We start from the raw sequence: 25510 nt of genomic DNA, 5'->3' as shown, positions 1-25510 counted from the left end.
AGATCCACTATACATTTAAGTCCAATTTAAAATGTAAACATCTGCCTGTGAAGGGTAGAATAGTTTCCAGGAGAGCGGATGTCTAAAATATGTAAATTAATGCGATTGGTGTTTTCCTCATTATGTCAATATTGATGTACTGAGTACTTTTTCAAAAATCATTGCTCCTTTCAAGGGCATCCTCGTTACAGCACCATAACATTTTTTAAAAACTCAATCCTCTGCTGATCTCTACATTGAGTTTTTCTGCACTGTTGAGTATGACGATCATTGACGCTCTCTTCCCCTTTTATATATAAAACAACGAGCAATCTCCTGAAAAAATTGAAAGCCCAGGGGCGGGATTCTCCGTTCGCCAACGGCGAAATTGCGTTCGGCGATCGGCCGGAGAATCAACGTTCACACCGAAATCGGGGGCGCCACTTTCGCGATGCTCCACCCCCTCCAAAGCGGCATACTCCACGAGTATGCTGCCCGCCGTATCGACGACCTGAGGCCCTCCCCCTGATGCTCCGTCCCCGACTGGCCGAGTTCCCGACGCCATGGGTCTCTCATGCTATTATTTGTCGGGAACCCGACGTGGGGCTCCGACTGCGGACTGAGTCCAGTGTCCCCACAGTCGGGAGAGAGACGATCCACGGGCAGGGAGGACTTTGGCAGAGGCTGGTGGCATTATTGGGGGGTGGTCGGGGGTCGTGAGCCACCAAAGGGGGGGCACTGGACCCGGCAATTCTCCGGCTGTATCAGCAGCTAGAGCTGGGTGCTCTACGCTGCCTGCTAGCCCTCCACCAAACTGAGGATTGGTGGCCGTTTTGCGCCAAATGTTCGGTCGTAAAACGCCACTGTTCCCACGCGGTGTCAGGACATAGCCTGAAAATTGGAGAATCACAGAATTGTTACAGGACAGAAGGATGCCATTTGGCACATTGTGTCTCTCCAAACAAGAATCGTGACTTAGTGCCAATCCCCTTCCTTTTCCCCACACCCTTGACATTGCTTCTATTCAAATAATCATGTAATGCCCTCTTGAATGCCTTGATTGAACCTGTCTCCACCACACTCCCAGATAGTGCATTCCAGATCCGAAACACTCGTGGTGTGAAAAAGTTTTTTTCTCACCATGTTTTCTTTTTCTTTTGCAAATCAATTTGAATCTGCACTCTCTCTTGTTCTTGATCCTTTTACGAGTGGGAATAGTTTCTCCCTATCTACTCTGTCCAGTCCCGTCATGACATTAGTAACATTTTAATTGTTCCTGATTACTTTATAATAGTGCCCCTCAAGCTGCACTGTCAGGGGGTCAGTACTGAGGGAGTGCTGCAGTGTCAGAGGTTCAGTACTGAGGGAGTGCTGCAGTGTCGGAGGGTCAGTACTGAGGGAGTGCTGCAGTGTCGGAGGGTCAGTACTGAGGGAGTGCTGCAGTGTCGGAGGGTCAGTACTGAGGGAGTGCTGCAGTGTCAGAGGTTCAGTACTGAGGGAGTGCTGCAGTGTCAGAGGTTCAGTACTGAGGGAGTGCTGCAATGTCGGAGGGTCAGTACTGAGGGAGTGCTGCAGTGTCGGAGGGTCAGTACTGAGGGAGTGATGCAGTGTCGGTGTTGGGGGCAGGGAGCTCAGTTTGGGAACGTGATATCAGGCTGACAATGGCACACACAAAAGTTACGGGAAGTTGGGATTCTCTTCCATAAATGGCAACCGATGCTTGATCGATTCATTTTAAATCTGAGATTGATAGGTTTTTGTCAACCAAGGGTATTAAGGGATATGGGGCAAAGGTGGGTAGATGGAATCAGATCACAGACCCTGCAATGATCTCATTGAATGGTGGTACAGTGGTTAGCACCACTGTCTCAAGGGATAGGGCAGGCAGTGGGCCTGGGTAGAGAGCTCTTTCAGAGGATCGGTGCAGACTCGATGGTCTGAATGGCCTCATTCTGCATTGTAGCAATTCTATGGTTCTAAAGTACACACAATTTCTTTATAATCCATTAGCATTGAAATATGTTAATATCTGCATGCCCATTTCTGTCAATATTTTCCATTGTTCATTCATTCCTTTGTTTACATTTTTCGAGACTGCCTACACTTGCTTATTGCTGTACTTCCACCCTCCTGTCAGTGGAGGCTCTGCATCACTATTGGCAGAGTAACTAATTACAGTGCTATAGGATTGTGTAGGTACTTTCCATTGCATATGTGAACAAAGGAACTTTTAATTGAAGTGCATGAAAATAAAGACAGAATATATGAATTCAAAATGCTACGTCTGCTTTCCCTGGTCCAGTTAGCCACATTTGGTTTTGACACCCAAGTAACGTCATAGAATCATAGAATTTCTATGATTGCAGAAGGTGGCCGTTCGACCTATCGAGTCTGCACCGACCCTCAGAAAGGGCGCCCCACCTAGGCACAATCCCTCACCCTATCTCTGTAACCCCCACCTAGCGGCTATTTAGCATAGCCAGTTCTCCTAACCTGCACATCTTTGGACTGGAGCATCTGGAGGAAACCCATGCAGGCACGGGTAGAATGTGCAGGCTCACCACAGTCACCCGAGGTCGAAATTGAACCCGGGTGTGCTGTGAGGCAGCAGTGCTAACCACTGAGCCACATGGGATATAAAACTAATAATGCATTCAGATTCTTCGGTCAGTGTGTCAGTTTCCACTATCAATTCTGCCCATATTTACAGTAGAAACTGTCCGAGTAAACTTATCTTGCTGCAATAATGTTCACCTGCCACTGGAAACATTGCATGGTGTGATTAGTATATTTGCACATGTCTTGTAACCAAGCATTGGAAGTAATCTCCTGCGTTAGCTGGCCTCTCTGCTGCCCAATGCTGTAATCCAGTCCGTCTATGCCAGGTTGACAATAAGGACATGAAGTCTACTTGGCCTATAAATGCTCTTTTTACACAACATATGTAGTCCACCTTATCATAGACTATACCCATCAACTTAACTTCCTTTTAAATACTGGTGGTGAAGTGGTCCACCTTTGTAAGTGAGAATCACTAGTTTAATTATCGCCTCATTAATTGTTTGATGAATTTCTGTTGCATCGGCAGAGAAAGAAGGTTGGAGATATCTGTTTCGTATAAGAAATGCAATTCTGCGGGCAAAGCTTGTTCTCCACTGCTCAGAGAAATGGCCGCTTGATGCTTGCCTTGAAGTTTTGTTTTATTGCCTAAGTGACCCCAGCACAGATAAAAGTGAGTTAAAGTCAGATCTTCACGCCAAGAAGAAGGAGCTGCAGGTTTACGAGAAGGTACGGGACATCCATTTATCATCAATTGATGCGATATTATAAAGGATATTTGATAGTACCTGATCACTGGAAATTATTAGCCAAATGATGCCAGATCATGGAATTTGTTTCATTCCTTGCCACAGGATGATTTATTTTCCATGATTCTATCCTTAACTATTGCATGTATATGTGACTAGCAGTGGAATCATTCTTAAAAAACATAGGTATTTCTGCATTATCACATTACTTAAAAAATATGCTGTTTTGTCCTTTACGTGAAGTGCTTTTGACTTTCTTGTTGCATCTGATGCTTTGTGAATAGTTACAAACACATTAGTGTGTTTCCTCGGGTGGGGGGTGTGACACAGAGACCCTTGGAAGTAACAAGTGCATTTCTAATTCTTTTTATGCCAACCTTTTGCTGTAATTTTGTCAGATACTGCTACACATTCTTTCAGTGATTTTTATGGTGATTAAGCAAATGCACATATTTTAAATTATGTGTGACCTGTAGTATTTTCATAATGGATCAGAATATTGGTAGTTTTATAATTCAGCATTTGGAATGTTTATACCAGGCAAGGGAAATGTCAACAACACTGAATTACAGTGATTAGTCAAATATTTTTGTGTACAGTGTAAATGTACAAGCTATAAATGCAAGTACTTCTTCACAATTTTAATTGTAATAGTGAATGGCACAATAGAGGGTGACCTGTGAGAGGGTGAAGAATGGATGCACAAAATGATGGTGCAAGGGCAAACAAGTTAACATAACTAGAAAAATATCTAGGCTGACAAACTAGAGAAGCTGGGATTGTTCTCTTGCGAGCAAAGAAAGATTTAACAGTGATGTTAATGATGGGCATTGATTGAGAAGATGGGAAGACACTGTTTCTGCCAGCAACCGAGTTGGGGCTAGATTGATCTGCTGAATAGCAATGTCCCAAAAATGTAGTTGCTCGTCCCTAGTATGCACCAACAATCACCTCAAATATACCAATTGATTTCAAATTGAGCAGCAAACCACAAAAGTACAATCCTGTAACTCATCCATAAACCTTGTGTTTACTTGGTTTGGTTAACCTACAAAAAGTCCGAAGAATGTGCTGTTTTAAAAAAAAAACCTCTCTTTACTATTTCGGGTAGGCAGAGGTAAGATATACCAAGACTCAAAAACTTTTTAACAATTAATTTTATTAACATTACAATACAACAGGTTTATAGAAATATGTATACAATCTCAAGTCAGTAGTACAACTCAACTCAGTGGTCTAATGTTTTTGTTTCTCTGGTGTTTGTCTGGACCATCTTGTGAACTGTCTGAACTTAAAAACTTGAGGTTTTTTTAAGTATAATTGCTGATGCAAATATAGACTTCGGTAGAACTTGTTTTAACCTTTTTCTCATGGTTTAAAACAAGTTGATAGGCAAATGGTATGCTGGCCTTCGTTGTGAGAGGATTTGAGTACAGGAGCAGGGATGTCTTGCTGCAATTATACAGGGCCTTGGTGAGGCCGCACCTGGAATATTGTGTGCAGTTTTGGTCTCCTTATCTGAGGAAGGATGTTCTAGCTATAGAGGGAGTGCAGTGAAGGTTTACCAGACTGATTCCTAGGATGGCAGGATTGACGTACGAGGAGAGATTGAATCGGTTAGGATTGTATTTACTGGAGTTCAGAAGAATAAGGGGGTCTCATAGAAACTTATAAAATTCTAACCGGATTGGACAGGGTTGATTCAGGAAGGATGTTCCCGATGGTGGGTGTGTCCAGAACCAGCGGTCACAGTTTGAGGGTATGGGGTAGACCATTTAGGACAGAGATAAGACCGAAAAGGATAGCATAGTGGTTAGCACAATTGCTTCACAGCTCCAGGGTCCCAGGTTCGATTCCCAGCTTGGGTCACTGTCTGTGCGGAGTCTGCATGTTCTCCCCGTGTGTGCGTGGGTTTCCTCTGGGTGCTCCGGTTTCCTCCCACAGTCCAAAGATGTGCAGGTTAGGTGGATTGGCCATGCTAAATTGCCCTTAGTGTCCAAAATTGCCCTTAGTGTTGGGTGGGGTTACTGGGTTATGGGGCTAGGGTGGAGGTGTGGGCTTGGGTAGGGTGCTCTTTCCAAGAGCCAGTGCAGACTCGATGGGCCGAATGGCCTCCTTCTGCACTGTAAATTCTATGATTCTATAAGATGAGGAGAAATTTCTTCACCCAGAGAGTGGTGAGCCTGTGGAATTTGTTGAGTCCAAAACAGTATATGGATTCAAGAAGCAATTAAGACAAAGAAGATCAAAGGATATGGGGGAAAGTGGGATTAGGCTATTGAGTTGGATGATCAGCCGTGATCATAATGAATGGCAGAGTGGGCTTGAAGGGCCGAATGGCCTCCTCCTGCTCCTATTTTCTGTTTTTTTTCTATGTTTCTATGATACTTGGAACACCTGATGTTTGCAGCAATTTTCCAGTCTTTCAAAGCTTATTTCAACAACTGTCTTTAACTTCATCTTCCTAAATGAACTTCATTTAGTTCCTAAACAGCAACAGTTCTATGATTTATCCTGTGGTGTCACTACTTGTAACTATATTCTTCCATTTTAGGAACTAATCCTGGGTTCTAGCTCCTTAGTTGCCTTAAAACGAACACTTGAGTTTTATATTGAAGGTCCGAAATCCTTCAGATGGAAGTGCTTTCAGCATTTTTCTTCTGTCTGACTTAGCAAATCCTTTCATATTCTTAAAGACCTCTATCAGGTCACCCCTCAACTGTTCTTCTGAAAACAAACTTATGAATTATTGGATCTGTACAGTGCAGTCACAGATAATGAATTATTCAATATGTACAACCTGATCACATCAATTATTTCAAATTCATAGTTTGTCAAATTTTATCACTACAATTTGATTTGATGTGGTAAAATTACTTGTTGAACTGTCAAACTGGTATTAATTTATATATTTTTTGTGCATGCTTTTGTTCCCTAGATGGCTGTCAGTATATTGTAAATTGGTAAGGGGTATGGGGAACAGGCAGGAGAATGGTACTAAGTTATAATGCTCATTTGGAGGTGCCAGCATGGTGGGCTGAATGGCCACCTCCTCTGCCGTTACAATTCTGTGATTGGTACCTTAGTTATAAATGGAGGTTTGTTTTGACAGATCCTTAATCTGGGATCTCTGCTACCTTGGTCTGGCTGGCAGGAGCTGCGGACTGAATCCAGTGTGAACCCACAGACTGTGATGGACATTGTTTTGCAGGCTGGGGTAAGTTAAATGTTTTCTTGTAGTTTTTAGGATCCCTCTTGGAGAGTCAATGTTGGTGGCATGAGAATTAAATTGTTTTGTAAATGTTTTTAATACTGACTGATTATTGATGAAGTGGCATATATTACATGACTTTGGGCTCGTCAGGTCTGCATTTATTTAATGAATGCCAACTATCTTAGTCTTCAGAATTATTGACGACTGACTGCACATTACATTGTAAAAGGGAGAGTTATATTAGTTTATTTTAATTGTTAATCGCTTTGAGACAATTAATCAAATTTACTGCATTAGAATAGGTTGTTCTTGTTGCATCTTTAATAAAAATAAAATTACATAGGTTTAATGGAAAAGAGACTAAATTCATTGTGTTATGAGCATAAAGTTCATGAAATGCTTGTTTTTGGACTTTAAGGTGACTGGAGGGGGTCATGTGACCTCTGAATTCTTCCTGACCACAGGCCTGGATGCCTTGATTGCTTGGGTAACAGTCGGACCAAGTTGATTTACTGGGAAAAAGATGCAAGATGCTCAAGCCTGTAGACAGTGGGAGGAGCAATTGTGCTGACTTACTGCAGAGTGTTAGTTCCAAGTACCACAGGGAGGTATTAGGAATGTCAGGCTTTATAAATGTTTATACTTCAGGCTATCTGTTTAATTCCAGGCAGAATGGAGTGGGAGTTTAGCAGATCGCTAAATAGCATTTCTACCTGGACAAAAATCCAAGTGTTTCAAGTTGCTGTGGCTTTAGGAAGGGAAAAGACAATAATAAGTCATTGTAGTATCAGATTGGGGGTTTTCTCAGATGTCCCCTGAACTCGCAGGTACAAGTCAGTCTGCAGCTATCTCAGAGGCAGAAAGCAGGAGATAGAGTGAGCCAGTCCTGTGCCTGAAGTAGAGAAAATGCAGTCTCTGTCAGATTGAAGAGAAAGGAATTAAAGGAGGCTCAAAGGTTCGCCTAGCTTGGGGCAGAGGGAAGGAATTCCCATTGTAACTCTCGCAGTGGAAGTTAGTTCTGGGATTAGAGGTTATTTAGCTGGGCAAGGGAAAGGGAAGCAGGTTCTGGGAAGCTGAGAGTAAATTGGGACTGATTCCTGGAGGAGAAAGAGTCCATTTCAGGGACAGCATCGTAATGATTTATTTTCAGTCGTTAAGGGGAATTTCTTGACTGTAGTTCAGGGTATAAATTATCTTGTGAATAGTGAGTAGATAATGTTGCTTTTAATTTGTTTGTTATGGTAGAAGACTTTAAACCTAAAACCCTGTTGTGCGATCCTTCTCGTCATTCACTAGAGGTTCAATATCTTTTAAAAAGTTATCGGTCTCTACGGGATTGTAACAAATAAGAGAATAAACCATGCGTAATGCCAGTGATTATGATGCCAAATATTTGCGGAAAAATTAAACCGGTGCATTAGAGGTAGGTGTGAATTTTGTTAAAGTTGGGAAGAAAAGGGAGACTTGTTTTATGGCATAAAAGCGATCAAAGAGCATACTCCAAGGATCAGATGAGCCCTTGAATAAGAGAGTTGAAGTAGTAGTTAGATATGAGAGCGATTCAGTTAGTTAATCAATGTAGAATAGATTTATTTTCAAGCCTCACTTTGCCAGAGTCTCAAACCCCAGAATGACATGTGGGGTTCTCATTTTATAGCTTGAGGTGATATCAAAACAAATTCTCTTTTCAGTTCATGTTGGTATTAACAGATGGCTAGTAGCTGGCATGAATTGTATTGGCCAGTGACATTGTTATTTTCATTTTGCATGTTCATTGGATTCTGTTTGTTAAAAGCTTGATAAATTGTTATGTGCAGGAGTTTGAACTTTGCGAAGCTTGGGTCCGGCTGCATCCCGTGTCGGTACATTTTACAATGAAACTCTGGCGTGAATATCTCCTTCACCTGCTTGAGAAAGGAGATGTAGAGAGAGCATTCCAGGCAAGTACTACAATAGAAAACGTACCCTGTTTCTTGAACAATAATGGGGACGTGTGGTGTCAGTAAAAGATTTTGTACAATGTAAGGTATCTCCCATTAATCCGCATCTGAAGAGACTGTTTTGATCTGGTACTTAAGACACTATATGCATTCATTTCCTGCACTGCTGCTAGTATTTTTTTTTTTTTGTTAATTAAGGGGCGATTTAGCATGGCCAATCCACCTACCCTACACATCTTTGAGTTGTGGGGACTGCTAGTATTTTCTCTTTGCCTGTGCCATGTTGCTTCCACTGTTTTTTAAAAAATATATTTCATTGAAATTTTTCATTCACAATTTTTTCCCCTTACACATCAAACATAAAGAAAATTTAACAGTACAAGTAACATGATAACTACAATCTAATAAAGAGTAACTAACTAACATAGTAAACTAACCCAATAACATAAAATGAAACTTCCCCCCTCCCTGGGTTGCTGCTGCTGGTCATCTATCTTCCCTCTAACGTTCCGCTAGGTAGTGGAGGAACGGTTGCCACCGTCTGGTGAACCCTTGAGCCGATCCTCTCAGTGCAAACTTAATCTGCTCCAGTTTTATGAACCCCGCCATATCGTTTATCCAGGCCTCCAGTCCGGGGGGTTTCGCTTCCTTCCACATGAGTAAAATCCTACGCCGGGCTACGAGGGACGCAAAGGCCACGACATCGGCCTCTTTCGCCTCCTGCACTCCCGGCTCATCCGCAACTCCAAATAAAGCTTACCCCCAGCCTGGTTTGACCCGGACCTTCACCACCTTCAAAATCACTCCCGTCACTCCCCTCCAATACCCCTCTAGTGCCGGGCACAACCAAAACATATGTGTGTGGTTTGCCGGGCTTCCGCCGCACCTCCCACACTTGTCCTCCACTCCAAAGAACCTGCTCAACCTTGCTCCCATTATGTGTGCTCTATGCAGCACCTTAAATTGAATCAGGCTAAGCCTGGCACATGAGGAAGAGGAATTTACCCTGCTTAGGGCATCAGCCCACAGACCCTCCTCTGTCTCCTCCCCGAGCTCTTCTTCCCACCTTCTTTTCAGTTCGCCCACCAGCTCCTCCCCCTCTTCTCTCATCTCTCGGTATATTTCTGACACCTTGCCCTCCCCGACCCACACCCCCGAGAGCATTCTATCCTGGATCCCCTGCGTCGGGAGCAATGGAAATTCCCTCACCTGTTGTCTTGTGAACGCCCTCACCTGCATATACCTAAAGAAATTTCCCCGGGGCAGCTTATACTTTTCCTCCAACACTCGCAAACGTCCCGTCTATAAATAAATCTCCCAGCCTCCTAATTCCCAGCTGGTGCCAGCTCTGGAATCCTCCATCCATCCTCCCTGGGGCAAACCTATGGTTGTTCCTAATTGGGGACCCCACCAGGGCTCCCAGCACACCTCTCTGTCGCCTCCATTTCCCCCAAATATTTAATGTTGCCGCCACCACTGGGTTCGTGGTAAATTTTTTTGGTGAGAACGGTAGTGGTGCCGTCACCAGCGCCTCTAGACTCGTCCCTTTACAGGACTTTCTCTCTAATCTTTTCCACGCCGCTCCCTCTCCCGCTATCATCCATTTACGGATCATCGCCACATTGGCGGCCCAGTAGTAGTCGCCCAAATTCGGCAGCGCCAGTCCCCCCCTGTCTCTACTACGTTGTAAGAACCCCCTCCTTACCCTCGGAACTTTCCCTGCCCACACGAAGTTCGTGATGCTCCTGTCTATTTTTTTAAAGAAGGCCTTAGTGATCAGTATAGGGAGACATTGGAATACAAATAGGAACCTCGGGAGGACCATCATCTTAATTGCCTGCACTCTACCCGCCAGTGACAGTGGCTGCATGTCCCACCTCTTGAAGTCCTCTTCCATTTGTTCCACCAGTCGTGTCAGATTAAGTCTGTGCAAGGTTCCTCAGCGCCTGGCTATCTGAATCCCCAGGTATCGAAAGTTTCTTTCCACTTTCCTTAAAGGCAGGCCATCTATCCCTCTACTCTGGTCCCCAGGGTGTATCGCAAAAAGTTCACTCTTTCCCATGTTAAGCCTATATCCCGAGAAATCTCCGAACTCCCTCAATATCTTCATGACCTCTGTCATCCCCCCCACTGGGTCCGTCACATACAACAGTAGGTCATCCGCGTAGAGTGACACTCGGTGTTCTTCTCCCCCTCTAATCACCCCTCTCTATTTTCTGGAGTCTCTCAGCGCCATGGCCAGTGGTTCAATTGCCAACGTGAACAGTAATGGAGATAGCGGGCATCCCTGTCTTGTTCCCCTGTTTAGTCGGAAATACTCCAATCTTTGCCGACCCGTGACCACACTTGCCGTTGGGGCCCCATAGAGGAGTTTGACCCAGCTAACAAACCCGTCCCCGAACCCGAACCTCCTCAGCACCTCCCATAGATACTCCCACTCCACCCTATCAAATGCCTTCTCTGCATCCATTGCCGCCACTATCTCTGCCTCCCCCTCTGCTGGGGGCATCATTATCACCCCTAATATCCGTCGCACGTTGACATTTAGTTGTCTCCCCTTTATGATGTGGAGATGCCGGCGTTGGACTGGGGTGAGCACAGTACGAAGTCTTACAACACCAGGTTAAAGTCCAACAGGTTTGTTTCGATGTCACTAGCTTTCGGAGCGCTGCTCCTTCCTCAGGTCATGAAGTCATGAAGATATTGAGGGAGTTCGGAGATTTCTCGGGATATAGGCTTAACATGGGAAAGAGTTCCTCACCTGAGGAAGGAGCAGCGCTCCGAAAGCTAGTGACATCGAAACAAACCTGTTGGACTTTAACCTGGTGTTGTAAGACTTCGTACTGTCCCCTTTATGAATCCTGTCTGGTCTTCGTGCACCACCCCTGGGACACAGTCCTCTATCCTCGATGCCAGCACATTTGCTAGCAATTTGGCGTCCACATTTAGTAGTGAAATAGGCCTATAGGACCCGCACTGCAGCGGATCTTTATCCCGCTTCAAAATTAGCGATATCGTCGCCTCCGACATTGGCGGGGGTAGAGTCCCCCCTTCCCTGGCCTCGTTAAACATCCTCGCCAACAGCGGGGCCAGCAAGTCCACATATTTTCTATAAAATTCCACCGGGAACCCATCTGGTCCCGGGGCCTTCCCTGCCTGCATGTTCCCCAGCCCCTTGGTAACCTCGTTCACCCCAATTGGTGCCCCCAGGCCTTCCACCTCCTGCTCCTCCACCCTCGGGAACCTTAATTGGTCCAAAAACTGCCACATCTCCTCTTTTCCCTCCGGGGGTTGGGACCTATAAAGTCTTTCGTAAAAGGTCTTAAACACCTCGTTTATCTTCCCTGCTCTTCGCACCGTAGCTCCCTTTTCGTCTCTAATTCCCCCTATCTCCCTCGCCGCTGTCCTCTTTCGCAGCTGATGGGCCAACAGGCGACTAGCCTTTTCCCCATATTCATATCTCATCCCCTGTGCCTTCCTCCACAGCACCTCCGCCCTCCTGGTGGTCAGAAGGTCGAACTCCATCTTGAGTCGTCGTCTCTCCCTGTACAGTCCCTCCTCCGGGGTCTCCGCATATTCTTTGTCCACCCTTAAAATCTCCCCCAGTAATCGTTCCCTTTCCTTGGCCTCTGTTTTCCCTTTGTGGGCCCTGATGGAGATCATCTCTCCTCTGACCACCGCCTTTAGTGCTTCCCATACCACTCCCACTCGGACCTCCCCGTCGTCATTGGCCTCCAGGTATCTCTCGATGCATCACCGCACCCTTCCACAGACTCCCTCATCCGCCAACAATCCCACATCTAATCGCCAGAGTGCACGCTGCTCCCTCTCCTCTCCTAGTTCCAGGTCCACCCAATGTGGGGCATGATCCGAGATAGCTATGGCTGAATACTCAGTTTCTTCCACCCTCGAGATCAACGACCTTCCCAAAACAAAGAAATCTATCCGGGAATACACCTTGTGAACATGGGAGAAGAAGGAGAACTCCTTGGCCTTCGGTCTAACAAATCGCCATGGATCCACTCCCCCCATTTGGTCCATAAACCCCTTAAGCACCTTGGCCGCTGCCGGCCTTCTTCCGGTCTTAGATCTGGATCTATCTAACCCTGGGTCCAGCACGGTGTTGAAGTCTCCCCCCATTATCAAGTTTCCTACCTCCAGGTCCGGTATATGTCCCAGCATCCGCTTCATGAATCCCGCATCATCCCAATTCGGGGCATATACGTTAACCAACACGACCTCCATTCCCTCCAGCCTGCCATTCACCATCACATATCTGCCTCCACTATCTGCTACAATGCTCCTAGCTTCGAATGCTACCCGTTTCCCCACCAGTATGGCCACCCATCTATTCTTTGCATCCAGCCCTGAATGGAACACCTGTCCCACCCATCCTTTCCTTAACCTAACTTGGTCCGCCACCTTCAGGTGCGTCTCCTGAAGCATAGCCACGTCTGCCCTCAGTCCTTTCAAGTGCGCGAACACTCGGGCCCTTTTAATCGGTCCATTTAGGCCTCTCACGTTCCACGTGATCAGCCGCACTGGGGGGCTACCTGCCCCCTTCCCGCGTCGACTAGCCATCCCCCTCTCTAGGCCAGTCCCACGTCCCGATTCCGCGCTCCCACTCGTTCCCCAGGTGGTGCATTCCAGCCCCGACCACCCTTTCTTTAGCCAGTTCCCCTTTGATTTCTGCAGCAGCAACCCAGTTATCCCCCCCCCCCCGCCAGATCCCCATCTAGCGTGATTGCTCCCCCCATGTTACTTCCGAAAGTCAGCTGACTTCAACTGACCCTTGCATCTCCCGCTCACTCCTTGACCCCCCCGTGTGGGGAACTCCCATCTACCTTGCGCCTATCTTCCCGCCATCACCTTTCTTTTTTTTTTAAGAATATTTTATTGAAAATTTTTGGTCAACCATCACAGTACATTGTGTATCCTTTACACAATAATATAACAGTATAAATAACAATGACCTGTTTTATAAACAAAGAATAAATAATATATAACAAAAACGAAAACTAAAACTAAATGGCAACTGCCTTGTCTCAGATAAACACTCTCCAAAAATATGGTTTAACAATCCAATATACAATTATTTATAGCAACGACGTATACATATTATACATATATATTAATAACCCTGAGACTCCTTCTGGTTCCTCCCCCCCCCCCCCCCCCCCCCCCCCTCCCCCCTGGGCTGCTGCTGCTGCCTTCTTCTTTTCCATTCCCTCTATCTTTCTGTGAGGTATTCGACGAACGGTTGCCACAGCCTGGTGAACCCTTGAGCCGATCCCCTTAGGACGAACTTAATCCGTTCCAGCTTTATAAACCCTGCCATGTCATTTATCCAGGTCTCCACCCCCGGGGGCTTGGCTTCCTTCCACATCAACAGTATCCTGCGCCGGGCTACTAGGGACGCAAAGGCCAAAACATCGGCCTCTCTCGCCTCCTGCACTCCCGGCTCTTGTGCAACCCCAAATATAGCCAACCCCCAGCTTGGTTCGACCTGGACCCCCACTACTTTCGAAAGCACCTTTGTCACCCCCACCCAGAACCCCTGTAGTGCCGGACATGACCAGAACATGTGGGTGTGATTCGCTGGGCTTCTCGAGCATCTCGCACACCTATCCTCTACCCCAAAACATTTACTGAGCCGTGCTCCAGTCATATGCGCCCTGTGTAACACCTTAAATTGAATCAGGCTTAGCCTGGCACACGAGGACGATGAGTTTACCCTACTTAGGGCATCCGCCCACAGCCCCTCCTCAATCTCCTCCCCCAGCTCTTCTTCCCATTTCCCTTTCAGCTCATCTACCATAATCTCCCCCTCGTCCCTCATTTCCCTATATATATCTGACACCTTACCGTCCCCCACCCATGTCTTTGAGATTACTCTGTCCTGCACCTCATGCGTCGGGAGCTGCGGGAATTCCCTCACCTGCTGCCTCGCAAAAGCCCTCAGTTGCATATACTGGAATGCATTCCCTTGGGGCAACCCATATTTCTCGGTCAGCGCTCCCAGACTTGCGAACTTCCCATCCACAAACAGATCTTTCAGTTGCGTTACTCCTGCTCTTTGCCATATTCCAAATCCCCCATCCATTCTCCCCGGGGCAAACCTATGGTTGTTTCTTATCCGGGACCCCACCAAGGCTCCCGTCTTTCCCCTATGCCGTCTCCACTGTCCCCAAATTTTCAAAGTCGCCACCACCACCGGGCTTGTGGTGTATTTCTTCGGTGAGAACAGCAATGGGGCCGTCACCATAGCTTGTAGGCTAGTCCCCCTACAGGACGCCCTCTCCAATCTCTTCCACGCCGCTCCCTCCTCTTCCCCCATCCACTTACTCACCATTGAGATATTGGCGGCCCAGTAGTACTCACTTAGGCTCGGTAGTGCCAGCCCCCCCCCACTATCCCTACTACGCTGTAAAAATCCCTTCCTCACTCTCGGGGTCTTCCCGGCCCACACAAAACTCATGATACTCTTTTCGATACTTTTGGAAAAAAGCCTTCGTGATCACCACCGGGAGGCACTGAAACATAAAGGGGAATCTCGGGAGGACTACCATTTTAACTGCCTGCACCCTCCCTGCCAGTGACAGGGATACCATGTCCCATCTCTTGAAGTCCTCCTCCATTTGTTCCACCAATCGCGTTAAATTTAACCTATGCAATGTACCTCAATTCTTGGCTATCTGGATCCCCAAGTAACGAAAGTCCCTTGTTACCTTCCTCAGCGGAAAGTCCTCTATTTCTCTGCTCTGCTCCCCTGGATGCACCACAAACAACTCACTTTTCCCCATGTTCAGTTTATATCCTGAGAATTCTCCAAACTCCCGAAGTGTCCGCATTATCTCTGGCATCCCCTCCGCCGGGTCCGCTACATATAACAACAAATCATCCGCATACAGAGATACCCGGTGTTCTTCTCCTCCTCTAAGTACTCCCCTCCACTTCTTGGCACCCCTCAATGCTATTGCCAGGGGCTCAATCGCCAGTGCAAACAGTAATGGGGACAGAGGGCATCCCTGCCTTGTCCCTCTATGGAGCTGAAAGTATGCAGATCCCCGTCCATTCGTGACCACACTCGCCACTGGGGCCCTATACAACAGCTGCACCCATCCAACATACTCATCTCCAAAACCAAATCTCCTCAGCACCTCCCACAAATAATCCCACTCCACTCTATCAAATGCTTTCTCGGCATCCATCGCCACCACTATCTCCGCTTCCCCCTCTGGTGGGGGCATCATCATTACCCCTAGCAGCCTCCGTATATTCGTATTCAGCTGTCTCCCCTTCACAAACCCAGTTTGGTCCTCATGGACCACCCTCGGGACACAATCCTCTATCCCCATTGCCATTACCCTGGCCAGAATCTTAGCGTCTACATTTAGGAGGGAAATAGGTCTATAGGACCCGCATTGCAGCGGGTCCTTTTCCTTCTTTAGGAGAAGCGATATCGTTGCCTCAGACATAGTCGGGGGCAGCTGTCCCCTTTCCTTTGCCTCATTAAAGGTCCTCATCAGTAGCGGGGCGAGCAAGTCCACATATTTCCTGTAAAATTCAACTGGGAATCCATCCGGCCCCGGAGCCTTCCCCGCCTGCATGCTCCTAATTCCTTTCACTACTTCCTCTATTTCAATCTGTGCTCCCAGTCCCACCCTTTCCTGCTCCTCCACCTTGGGAAATTCCAGCCGGTCCAGAAAGCCCATCATTCTCTCCCTCCCATCCGGGGGTTGAGCTTCGTATAATTTTTTATAAAATGCCTTGAACACTCCATTCACTCTCTCCGCTCCCCGCTCCATCTCTCCTTCCTCATCCCTCACTCCCCCTATTTCCCTCGCTGCTCCCCTTTTCCTCAATTGGTGGGCCAGCAACCTGCTCGCCTTCTCCCCATATTCGTACTGTACACCCTGTGCCTTCCTCCACTGTGCCTCTGCAGTACCCGTTGTCAGCAAGTCAAATTCTACGTGTAGCCTTTGCCTTTCCCTGTACAGTCCCTCCTCCGGTGCCTCCGCATATTGCCTGTCCACCCTCAGAAGTTCTTGCAGCAACCGCTCCCGTTCCCTACTCTCCTGCTTTCCTTTATGTGCCCTTATTGATATCAGCTCCCCTCTAACCACTGCCTTCAGCGCCTCCCAGACCACTCCCACCTGGACCTCCCCATTGTCATTGAGTTCCAAGTACTTTTCAATGCACCCCCTCACCCTTAGACACACCCCCTCATCTGCCATTAGTCCCATGTCCATTCTCCAGGGTGGGCGCCCTTCTGTTTCCTCCCCTATCTCTAAGTCCACCCAATGTGGAGCGTGATCCGAAATGGCTATAGCGGTATACTCCGTTCCCCTCACCTTCGGGATCAACGCCCTTCCCAAAACAAAAAAGTCAATTCGCGAATAGACTTTGTGGACATAGGAGAAAAACGAAAACTCCTTACTCCTAGGTCTGCTAAATCTCCACGGGTCTACTCCTCCCATCTGCTCCATAAAATCTTTAAGCACCTTGGCTGCTGCCGGCCTCCTTCCAGTCCTGGACCTCGACCTGTCCAGCCCTGGTTCCAACACCGTATTGAAATCTCCCCCCATTACCAACTTTCCCACCTCTAGGTCCGGGATGCGTCCTAGCATACGCCTCATAAAATTGGCATCATCCCAGTTCGGGGCATATACGTTTACCAAAACCACCGTCTCCCCCTGTAGTATGCCACTCACCATCACGTATCTGCCCCCGCTATCCGCCACTATAGTCTTTGCCTCAAACATTACCCGCTTCCCCACTAATATAGCCACCCCCCTGTTTTTCGCATCTAGCCCCGAATGGAACACCTGCCCCACCCAACCTTTGCGTAGTCTCACCTGGTCTATCAGTTTCAAGTGCGTTTCCTGTAACATAACTACGTCTGCCTTAAGTTTCTTAAGGTGTGCGAGTACCCGTGCCCTCTTTATCGGCCCGTTCAGCCCTCTCACGTTCCACGTGATCAGCCGGGTTGGGGGCTTTTTACCCCCCCCCCCTTGTCGATTAGCCATCCCCTTTTTCCAGCTCCTCACCCGGTTCCCACGCAGCTGTGTCCCCCCCAGGCGGTGCCCCCCCGCCCATCCCACCCCATACCAGCTCCCCCCTCTCCCCAACAGCAGCGGCCCAATAATTCCCCCCCCCCCCCCCCCCCCCCGCTAGATCCCCCACTAGCGTAGTTACACCCCCCATGTTGCTCCCAGAAGTCAGCAAACTCTGGCCGACCTCGGCTTCCCCCCGTGACCTCGGCTCGCACCGTGCGATGCCCCCTCCTTCCTGCTTCCCTATTCCCGCCATGATTATCATAGCGCGGGAACCGAGCCCGCGCTTCCCCCTTGGCCCCGCCCCCAATGGCCAACGCCCCATCTCTTCCACCTCCTTTCCTCCCCCCACCACCTCCTGTGGAAGAGAGAAAAGTTACCACATCGCAGGATTAATAACATAACACTCCTCTTTCCCCCCTTCTTCGCCCCCCCATACTCGCCCCACCACTTTGTTTCAAACGTTCTTTTTTTTTAATAACCTGCTCATTCCAATTTTTCTTCCACGATAAAAGTCCACGCCTCATCCGCCGTCTCAAAGTTGTGGTGCCTCCCTTGATATGTGACCCACAGTCTTGCCGGTTGCAGCATTCCGAATTTGATCTTCTTTTTGTGAAGCACCGCCTTGGCCCGATTAAAGCTCGCCCTCCTTCTCGCCACCTCCGCACTCCAGTCTTGGTATACGCGGATCACCGCGTTCTCCCACTTACTGCTCCGAGTTTTCTTTGCCCATCTAAGGACCATCTCTCTGTCCTTAAAACGGAGGAATCACCACTATGGCTCTAGGAATTTCTCCTGCTCTCGGTCCTCGCGCCATCACTCGGTATGCTCCCTCCACCTCCAGCGGACCCGCCGGGGCCTCCGCTCCCATTAACGAGTGCAGCATCGTGCTCACATATGCCCCGACGTCCGCTCCCTCCGCACCTTCAGGAAGGCCAAGAATCCTTAGGTTGTTCCTCCTCGCGTTGTTCTCCAGCGCCTCCAGCCTTTCCACACATCGTTTATGGTGTGCCTCGTGCATCTCCGTCTTCACCACCAGCCCCTGTATGTCGTCCTCATTTTCGGCAGCCTTTGCCTTCACGACCCGAAGCTCCCACTCCTGGATCTTTTGCTCCTCCTTTAGCCCTTCGATCGCCTGTAATATCGGGGCCAACAGCTCCTTCTTCTTTTCCTTTTTGAGTTCTTCCACGCAGCGTTTCAAAACCTCGTGTTGTTCAGGGCCCCATATTAAACTGCCACCTTCCGACGCCATCTTGGTTTTTGCTTGCCTTCCTTGCCGCTGCTCTAAAGGATCCACCGCAATCCGGCCACCTTCCTCTCCTTTTTCCATCCGTATCCAGGGGGGATTCCCTTCTGGTTCACCGCACAGTACTTTTAGCCGTCAAAATTGCCGTTGGGGCTCTTATTAAGAGCCCAAAAGTCCGTTACACCGGGAGCTGCCGAAACGTGCGACTCAGCTGGTCATCGCCGCACCCGGAAGTCCGCCATCACCTTTCTGGCGCGGGAACAAGGACAGTAGGCTCCATATTCTCTGTAGCTGTCCCGCCCCTTATGGCGCAGCTCCCTCTCCATTCTCCGCCTATGTCTCTTCTTTCCCCCCTCCGGCGCCCACATTTCTTAGTGTCCCCCCCCTTCCCAATTTACATCTCTATATACATCGACAGTAACATTTCTCTCTAATATCAGTCCCTCAGTTCCGATCCAGTTTCCCGTCTTTAATAAACGCCCATGCTTCTTCCGCCGTTTCCAAGTAGTGATGTCTCTCCTGGTACGTGACCCATAGTCGCGCCGGCTGCAGCATCCCGAACTTCACCTTCTTCTTGTGTAGCACCTCCTTGGCTCGATTAAAACTCGCCCTCCTTCTCGCCACCTCCGCACTCCAATCCTGGTACACCCATACCACCGCGTTCTCCCATCTACTACTCCGTACCTTTTTGTCCCATCTCAGAACCACTTCTCTATCGTTAAAGCGGTGAAATTGCACGATTGTCGCCCTAGGTAGTTCTCCCGCCTTTGGTCTCCTCGCAGGGACCCGATGCGCCCCCTCCGCTTCTAAGGGGCCCATCAGCGAGCTTAGCATCGTGCTCACGTAAGCCCCGCAGTCCGCTCCTTCCATTCCCTCGGGGAGACCCAGGATCCGAAGGTTCTTCCTTCGTGCTCTGTTTTCTAGGGCCTCAATCCTTTTAATGCACTTTTTGTGGAGCGCCTCGTGCGTCTGTGTTTTGACCGCCAGGCCCAGGATATCGTCTTCATTATCCGTCACCTTCTGCTCCACCACGCGGAGCTCTGTCTCCTGGGTCCTTTGTGCCTCCTTAAGCCCCTCAATTGCCTGTAGCATCGGGGTCAGCACCTCCTTCTTAAGTAGCTCCACACACCGTCTTAAGAATTCGTCTTGATCGGGCCCCCATGTCGCCTGGGCTTTCTCCGCCGCCATCTTGTTTCTTTTTTCCTCCTGTCCCTATCGTCGAGGATTCCTCGCGATGTCGCCGGCTCCGCCGATATTTTTCTCTTTCGTTGGGAGGGACTCCCTGTTAACTCACCCCACACGGGGTTTCGTCCTGGAAAAATTCCCCGTTGGGGCTCTTAAAAGAGCCCGAAGGTCCGTTTGAGCTGGAGCCGCCGAAACGTGCGGCTTAGCTGGGCATCGCCGCAACCGGAAGTCGCTTCCACTGTTTTTAATGTGTATTCCTCATAATGACTAAAGTGAAAGAAGAATGGGATACATTTAAGGCAGTTAATTAATCCTTGTATTCATAATCTGACATCATTAGAGTTCCTCTTTTAATTAGTACCATCAAAGCAGGCACTGGTAACCATATTAACTGGAAGAATTATTGTTTCCCTGAAGACTGAATTAAAATTTTCTACAAGGTTTGACATTGATAGGGCAGCACTGTGGTGCAGTGGTTAGCACTGCTGCCTACGGTGCTAAGGACCCAGGTTCGATACCAGCCCCGGGTCACTGTCTGTGTGGAGTTTGCACATTCTCCCCATGTCTGCGTGGGTTTCACCCCCACAACCCAAAGATGTGCAGATTATGTGGATTGGCCATGATAAATTGCCCCTTAATTGGAAAATAAAATAATTGGGTACTCTAAATTTAAAAAAAAAGGTTTGACATTGGATTTCTTCTCAAAAAATGGGCAATTGGAACGTGCCTATGCCCCTGGCAGGCAGCTACTGAAATTCGGAGCTTAAGTAATTTAAACGCAAGTCAGAATTTTAGCAAATGTAATTGAACTTCACCTGGTTCAGTTTCTTCAGAAATTAATCTGTACCCACAATAAAAACAGAAAATGCTGGAAACACTCAATGAGTCTGGCAGAGAAACAGAGCTTGCGTTTCAGTTCTGACCTGGCACATTAACTCTTTCTCTCCACAGATGCTGTCAGACCTGCTGACTGTTTCCAGTATTTCCTGTTTCTATTTCAGATTTTCAGCATCTGCAGTATTTTGCTTTTGCATTTGTGTGGAACTACTGTACCTGTGTTGCATTGTATATCTGTTAACTTGTTGAGGCCATAGCCTTACTTGACATGGTTAGTTTTTAACCGAATTGTCTTACTCTTACATTATTTTGAATTCATTAAATAATTTTCAACAGTCGAATTTTCTTTTGATTATTAGCTTAAGCATTCCTTCAGTTCCAACCTGTCGACTCTTGTGCAAAGCGCTTTATTGCCTGCTGTACTTACTGGTAAATGGAAGTGTAACACATCTATTAATTTAATTTTTTTTTATTGTGACCCCTTGATCTTGTTGGATCATTGTATTTGTCCGGATCATATTTGCCTACACCAAGTTTGCATGTTTGTATAGCTGACCCAGACAGACTATAGGGTTCCATGTTTACTCCCTGAACTGTACTGAGTAACCTGCATGGGGAAGTGCTGCATTTGGCTTGAGCCTTTCAGAGTTGAGAAGGAGAAAATGTTGTGGTTGAGAACCATTTTTTTGGGTTATTTAACAAACTGTATTGGAAATTTTAATATGATTTTGAGTGAGGGCAGGACTGTGTTCAGCTGTGGTGCTTTCCATGGAAGAACAGCCAGATGTTGTTGCATTCAAGCTTCTCTTGAACAATGAGTGAGGCAGATGCTTATGGAACCATACAAAAAAAGGAATTAGCATCCTGGCAGAGGAAATTTTGAGAAAAGAAGTAACTTTAAAAAAAAAAAGTTTCTGTTCTGTATGAGGACAAAATGCGATTCAATTTAAAGAGAACGTACCAATTGAAACTGTGTTAGGAGGCTTCCGGGTGCGGCGATGACCAGCTAAGTCGCACGTTTCGGCAGCTCCCGGTGGAACGGACTTTTGGGCTCTTTATAGGAGCCCCATCGGCAATTTTAACGGCAAATAACACTGTGCGGTAATCCAGAAGGGAATCCCCCCTGGACACGGATGGAAAGAAGAGAGGAAAGTAGCTGGATTGCGGTGGATCCTCTAGAGCAGCGGCCAGGAAGGCAGGCACAAAGCAAGATGGCGTCGGAAGGAGGCAGTTTAATATGGGGCCCTGACCAACAAGAGTTCCTGCGGCGTTGCGTAGATGAACTCAAAAAGGAGATGAAGAAGGAGCTGTTGGCCCCGATATTACAAGCGATTGAGGGGCTAAAGGAGGAGCAAAAGACCCAGGAACAGGAGCTTCGGGTCGTGAAGGCAAAGGCTGCTGAGAATGAGGACGATATACAGGACCTGGTGGTGAAAACGGAGATCCACGAGGCACAACACAAAAGATGTGTGGAAAGGCTGGAGGTGCTGGAGAATAATGCGAGGAGGAAGAACCTAAGGATTCTTGGTCTTCCCGAAGGTGCAGAAGGGGCGGACGTTGGGGCATATGTGAGCACGATGCTGCACTCGTTAATGGGATCAGAGGCCCCGACGGGTCCGCTGGAGGTGGAGGGAGCCTATCGGGTTATGGCGCGAAGACCGAGGGCTGGAGAAATTCCTCGAGCAATAGTGGTGAGATTTCTCCGATATAAGGACAGAGAGATGGTCCTCAGATGGGCAAAGAAAACTCGGAGCAGTAGGTGGGAGAACGCGGTGATCCGCGTATATCAAGATTGGAGTGCGGAGGTGGCGAGAAGGAGGGCAAGCTTTAATCGGGCCAAGGCGGTGTTGCATAAAAGGAAGGTCAAATTCGCGCAAGACTGTGGGTCACACATCTAAGGAAACACCACTACTTCTAAACGGCAGATGAGGCGTGGACATTTATTGTCGAGGAGAAGCTGGAGTGAGCGGGCCAGAAAAAGAACGTTTGGGACAAAAGTGTGGGGGGGTGAATATGTGGGATGAAGGGGGGGAAAAGGGGGAAGAGAGGACTTCCCAAGTTGTTAAACCTGCGACCCTGTAACTTCTCTCTCTTCCCCATGTCGTGGGGAAGGGGGTGAGGGAGGATGAGGAGCTGAGGGCGCCGGCCATTGGGGGCGGGGCCAAAAGGGAAGCGCGGGCTTTGTTCCCGCGCCTATGGTAATTATGGCGGGAACAGGGAAGCAGGAAGGAGGGGGCCTCGCGCAGTGTGAGCCGAGGTCACGGGGGGAAGCCGAGGTCGGCCAGAGTTTGCTGACTTCTGGGAGCAACATGGGGGGTGCAATTACGCTCGCTTGGGATCTAGCGGGGGGGGGGGGGGGGTGGTTAACTGGGTTGCTGCTGCTGGGGAGAAGGGGGAGCTGGTATGGGAGGGGGGGGGTCGGGGGTGGGGGGGAGGCGCCGCCTGGGGGGGGGATACAGCTACGTGGGAACCGGGTGAGGAGCTGGATTGAAAAAGGAAATGGCTAGTCGTCAGGGGGGGGGGGGGGGGGGGGGGGCGCGGGCGGGTAAAAGAGCCCCCCAACCCGGTTGGTCACGTGGAATGTGAGAGGGCTGAACGGGCCGATTAAGAGGGCACGGGTACTCGCACACCTAAAGAAACTTCAGGCAGATGTGGTTATGCTTCAGGAGACGCATCTGAAGCTGATAGACCAGGTTAGATTTCGCAAAGGATGGGTGGGGCAGGTGTATCATTCGGGGCTAGATGCAAAAAACAGGGGGGTGGCCATACTAGCGGGGAAGCGGGCAATGTTTGAGGCAAAGACTATAGTGGGGGCAAATACGTGATGGTGAGTGGCAAACTGCAAGGGGAGGCGGTGGTATTAGTGAACGTGTATGCTCTGAACTGGGATGATGCCAATTTTATGAGGCGTATGTTAGGACGAATCCCGGACCTAGAAGTGGGGAAGTTGGTAATGGGTGGAGACTTTAATACGGTGCTGGACCCAGGGCTGGACAGATCGAGGTCCAGGACCGGAAGGAGGCCGGCTGCAGCTAGGGTGCTTAAGGATTTTATGGAGCAGATGGGAGGAGTAGATCCCTGGAGATTTAGTAGACCTAGGAGTAAGGGGTTTTCGTTTTTCTCCTATGTACACAAAGTATTTTCACGAATAGATTTTTTTGTTTTGGGAAGGGCACTGATCCCGAAGGTGACGGGGACGGAGTACACGGCTATAGCCATCTCGGATCATGCTCCACACTGGGTGGACCTGGAGATAGGGGAAGAAAAACAACAGCTTCCACCCTGGAGAATGGACATGGGATTATTGGCAGATGAGGGTGTGTGTTTAAGGGTGAGGGGGTGTATTAAAAGGTACTTGGAACTTAATGATAATGGGGAGGTACAGATGGGAGTGGTCTGGGAGGCGCTGAAGGCAGTGGTTAGAGGGGAGCTGATTTCTATTAGGGCACATAAAGGAAAGCAGGAGGGTAGGGAAAGGGAGTGGTTGTTGAAAGAACTTCTGAGGGTGGACAGACAATATGCGGAGGCACCGGAGGAGGGACTGTACAGGGAAAGGCAAAGGCTACATGTAGAATTTGACTTGTTGACTACGGGTAATGCAGAGGCACAATGGAGGAAGGCACAGGGTGTACAGTACGAATATGGGGAGAAGGCGAGCAGGTTGCTGGCCCACCAACTGAGGAAAAGGGGAGCAGCGAGGGAGATAGGGGGGGTGAGAGATGAGGAGGGAGAGATGGAGCGGGGAGCGGAGAGAGTGAATGGAGTGTTCAAGGTATTTTACGAAAGACTATATGAAGCGCAGCCCCCGGACGGGAAGGAGAGAATGATGTGCTTTCTGGATCAGCTGGAATTTCCTAAGGTGGAGGAGCAGGAGAGGGCGGGACTGGGAGCACAGATTGAGACGGAGGAAGTAGTGAAAGGGATTGGGAGCATGCAGGCGGGGAAGGCCCCGGGACCAGACGGATTCCCAGTTGAATTCTATAAGAAATATTTGGACTTGCTGGCCCCGCTACTGATGAGAACCTTTAATGAGGCAAGGGAAAGGGGGCAGCTGCCCCCGACTATGTCAGAGGCAACGATATCGCTCCTCCTAAAGAAGGAAAAAGACCCGCTGCAATGCGGGTCATACAGGCCCATTTCCCTCCTGAATGTGGATGCTAAGATTCTGGCCAAGAATGGCAATGAGGATAGAGGATTGTGTCCCGTGGGTGGTCCATGAGGACCAAACTGGGTTTGTGAAGGGGAGACCGCTAAATACAAATATACGGAGGCTGCTAGGGGTAATGATGATGCCCCCACCAGAGGGGGAAGCGGAGATAGTGGTGGCGATGGATGCCGAGAAAGCATTTGATAGAGTAGAGTGGGATTATTTGTGGGACGTGTTGAGGCGATTTGGCTTTGGGGACGGGTATATCAGGTGGGTACAGTTGCTGTATAGGGCCCCGATGGCGAGCGTGGTCACGAATGGACGGGGGTGTGACTATTTTCGGCTCCATGGAGGGACGAGGCAGGGATGTCCTCTGTCCCCGCTATTGTTTGCATTGGCGATTGAACCCCTGGCCATAGCACTGAGGGGTTCCAGGAAGTGGAGGGGAGTACTTAGGGGGGGAGAAGAACACCGGGTATCTCTGTATGCGGATGATTTGTTGCTATATGTGGCGGACCCGGCGGAGGGGATGCCAGAGATAATGCGGATACTTGGGGAGTTTGGGGATTTTTCAGGGTATAAACTGAACATGGGAAAA

The 25510-nt window shown here is 48.6% G+C and overlaps 1 protein-coding gene across 5 annotated transcripts in view; it reads left to right on the top strand.

Annotated features, from left to right (window-relative positions):
- Window positions 1–25510, top strand: part of zfyve26 (zinc finger, FYVE domain containing 26) — a 192303-nt gene that overhangs the window by 68521 nt on the left and 98272 nt on the right. For all 5 annotated transcript variants that reach the window (XR_011936542.1, XM_072485117.1, XM_072485111.1 and 2 more), the window contains exons 22-24: window positions 3068–3267; window positions 6400–6504; window positions 8319–8441. Coding sequence is in view for 4 of the 5 variants with exons in the window: in XM_072485117.1 (XP_072341218.1) it covers window positions 3068–3267; window positions 6400–6504; window positions 8319–8441 (428 nt within the window). In the remaining variant the exon portion in view is untranslated. The remainder of the gene's footprint in view (window positions 1–3067; window positions 3268–6399; window positions 6505–8318; window positions 8442–25510) is intronic.

The sequence above is a fragment of the Scyliorhinus torazame genome, chromosome 2 (genome assembly GCF_047496885.1).
Source record: "Scyliorhinus torazame isolate Kashiwa2021f chromosome 2, sScyTor2.1, whole genome shotgun sequence".
Taxonomy (NCBI): Eukaryota; Metazoa; Chordata; class Chondrichthyes; order Carcharhiniformes; family Scyliorhinidae; genus Scyliorhinus; species Scyliorhinus torazame.
This window is presented reverse-complemented; position numbering and strand designations above follow the sequence as displayed.